General features: G+C 39.1%; 1 protein-coding gene across 1 annotated transcript; it reads right to left on the bottom strand.

The window, feature by feature from the left end:
* Positions 1-255: 255 nt before the first annotated feature.
* Positions 256-3,571, bottom strand: LOC106533404 (inhibitor of Bruton tyrosine kinase; the record flags this gene model as incomplete). Its single annotated transcript, XM_014029672.1, is given in 2 exon segments — positions 256-1,191; positions 3,495-3,571. Coding segments are annotated over 2 exon segments (203 nt in total), but the record flags the coding sequence as incomplete, so codon positions are not given.

Raw genomic sequence — 3,571 nt, 5'->3', positions numbered from 1 at the left:
ACTGCTCAGTCTGCACTCTGTGTTGAGATCAGGGTCGTCAAAGTTAATCACAGCTCAAGACTGGATAATGGTTCTTTTATCATTCAGGGTAGACGGTGTGCAAAGATAAAGTGGAACAAATGTTATTTGATACGAAAAGGAACAAGCTGTAAAAGAATTGTGAATTATCTGTATTGTACATAAATCTATTGAATAAAAAATTTTTCTTTCATTCAAACTATTCAAATCTGTTGGAAATCACACAAAGGCAGCACATGATGCACAAGGAAAGGGTTTTAATTGTTGAAAGCCAATTTCATTTCACATCCTTAGGTCTTATACGCACAGAAAAAACCAAACACAAAAATGTTTTCCAAAGAGGTGGTCCAAATTTAAAGGTACCAAGTGTTTGCTGGCTTCAGGAAAACAACAAGAGTAACTGATGAAAGAATACACACAAAGAAAATCATCAGTGGCACATGAATGTATCTTGATTTCAGAACAAAAGCAAAACAACACAAAAACACAGACCCAATTATATAAGTTGTCACCAGCAATCACAACTGCCATTACTGCACAGAAACCTGCAAGTGGACAAACTATGTAAAGAAAATGTAACACAACTCAGTGACTTATTGGCACTGTTCATCTCACATAGCTCTCATTAATTAGACACGTTTGTGAATTAGTTTGAACTTTTGTGACTTAATTTAGTTCTTTGGCGATTTCACATAGTAAATGAGACGTACTGAGGAAAGCTGTTTAGTGGTTGTAAATGTTGTTGTTGTTGTTGTTGTTGTTGTTGTTGTTGAGGGATGCAGGAGTTCCCTGCAGACCCAAAGCTTCATGAAGAACCACACTCAAATAAAAAGCTATCATTCTTTCACTTYTGAACAAAAACACTGAGCAGCAATATATTAAGATGAAAGCAACACTTCAGAGAGAAAAGGAGCCCAGATGAACTTCTGACCCATTTTTACATGCACTGAGTGAGTTGGACTTCTGATCAGAACCTCAGCGATCCTCCACTTATCACTGAGAGCAACAGGATTGTAACGGCATGCAGCTGCTGCACCTGATCAGTCTTTAGTGTTTGTGCCAGGTGGGAGCTGCCATTGGACCTGTAGGTGTCGTCTCCACCACTATCAGTTCATCGGGGTTGTCCTGCGCCTGGTAGTGGACCAGAAGGTCCTGGATGGCTCGCTCCTCAATCTGCAGAAACAACAAAAGCACAAAGTAATAAATAAAAATCAAATATGTTGGAGTAGGACTATGTATTTCATAAATGTGTGTCCTGAGGTTAAAAAAAAGATATACTGTCAGCAAATGCCTAACCACAGGAGCCATATATTACTACATGTAGTACAGTATACTGTACCACATGATTTATGGAAGTATTCAGAAATCACAGGATTTTCCTAAATGCCATCACTAAAACAGTTACAAATCTGTGTAAACAAGTTCAAACTCTAGTTTTGTTTGGCTGAACTCTTCTGAAGCAGTTTGTACTTGAGGTAGAAACCATCTTTGTTCTTCCTCCCCACTCACTCTGCTGAGAGCAGAACCAGCAGACACCAGAGGCTGTGCAGAGGGAAGCAGCACAAACTAGACTCTAAATAAAGGAATGGTGAGGGGGAAACCAAACATGTGGCAGAAGCAATGGGACTCATCAAATATTTAATAAAAGCAGATCTGAGTGGATATTTTAGAGTCTGACCCACTAAGATAACAGAAATATAACTAACAGCACACCTTTGTGCTTCTGTGTTAACATGTCTGACAGAAACTTGTCATGATACACACCAATGTTTCACTGGAAAGACGACAACATGTTGGTAGGGTTAGGGGTTAGGAATGCCTGGACCCCAGTCACACCACCAGTTTAAACCATTCTACTGTGTGTTTCCATTTGTTTGAAAATACAGACTTGAAGCTATAAGTAGATTTTAATTGTGTTGATAGGCCAAGTAAAATCAAAGTTATGATCAATTATTTACAGCACTTTTTGAAACAAAGTAGAACTCGACACCAAAGCATCTCCTGTACACCTCCACCTCCTCTAGACTCATCTGCATTTAAAGCACTGAGCATGAAGTTAGTCTTTTACCTGCATTTTTAACTTAAATATTCTGTTTGTAACTATATCAACAATGTCTAAACAGGACTTACTGTTTGATATTTATCATATTGTTCATTTCAGTGACCAACCACTTTATTTGTACATCCAAAATAAGAGGATACAAGCAACAAAGATGACTTTACCTGAGCTTCAGCTTTGACTTCAGACCTCCGCTGGGCCGAGAACAGTTGTTAGTTAGGTGTTAGTTTGAGTGTTAGTTAGTTAGGTGTTAGTTGTTAGTTATGGTGTTAGTTTGTACTGAACTCAGTAGCTCTGTTCAGGAGCTACGATGCACATGAGACAGTGTGACAGACAAAATTTCATCTTCACTAACACACAGACAGACAACCAAAGACTGAACTAACACACAACTCTCAAATCCTCTGTCACTGAAATCATTTGACAAATGGACAAAAATATACAGGAAGAAGAAAATAAAAAGATGCAAAAGTTGAATGAAGTTTGGCTGTGATAAAAACAGCAGGAGTGGACCTGAGTAATGAGATCTGAGATTTATCAGATTTTATTTAGTGTTTGAATTTTATAGCTAGGGTGTTGTTTAGTGTGTTTAGTTTCATCAGTTTTAGTCTTTGAGTCAAAACAATGAGACAACATTTAAACACTGTTGAACAGATGGACTGAGCCGCAGTCAGAACTTTTCACAGAAAGATGAGAAGCTCAAAGACAAAGATGGAGGAAAAACGGTCTGAGACAGACGGTGGAACTCAACAACAAAGTATTTAAATTAGAAGAGGAGCTTCAGAGGACTGACCAGGTAAATTAATCATATTTAACCAAATGTTGGTGGAAACTTCTTCTGATGAATAACTGCACATGACTGGACTTTGACCAAACCCAAACCTAACTTATTAAATCCTGTTTGTGAAGATGACTGATCCCATGTTCTGTTTGTAGGAAACCTGTCACATTTGAAACTGAAGGTTTGAAACCTGCTGTCCTCTGCTCACATCACATGAAACCAACGTGCTTCAAACATCTTTACAACTGAAGTGACTGTGACTACCATGATGTTATGAATCTTTACCATTATAATTTAAAATAATAATGTAGTTTAAATCATTTGTGTTATGATGCAATGACAATATATGAAGACAACATCAGAAGCTTCTCTGTGCAGAAGGTAACACCATCCACTGCTGTCTACCTGGAGGAGNACTGGATAACAACCGACCCCAGAAAGCCCCTGGAGGTGGGATGTTTGGTGAAAGTGTAGCAGCAGTGTTACAACAGCTAAGATGGAGCAAAGAGAGCTGCCAGAAGAGCAGAAGGACCTTGTTTCTAACAGCCCTGTCCTGTTACTACACCAACATGGACCAGACAGCAGCAGCTGCTCTTATCACAAAGGTCGAGTTTCCAACAGGATGTGAGAATCTACCTGAATGAGAGCCAGAGGTTTCTCTCTGCTGCGGATCAGAGCTGCTTCCTGCTGCTTCTCCTCCTCAACGATGGAAG

The sequence above is a fragment of the Austrofundulus limnaeus genome, unplaced genomic scaffold (assembly GCF_001266775.1).
Source record: "Austrofundulus limnaeus strain Quisiro unplaced genomic scaffold, Austrofundulus_limnaeus-1.0 Scaffold938, whole genome shotgun sequence".
NCBI lineage: Eukaryota > Metazoa > Chordata > Actinopteri > Cyprinodontiformes > Rivulidae > Austrofundulus > Austrofundulus limnaeus.
This window is presented reverse-complemented; position numbering and strand designations above follow the sequence as displayed.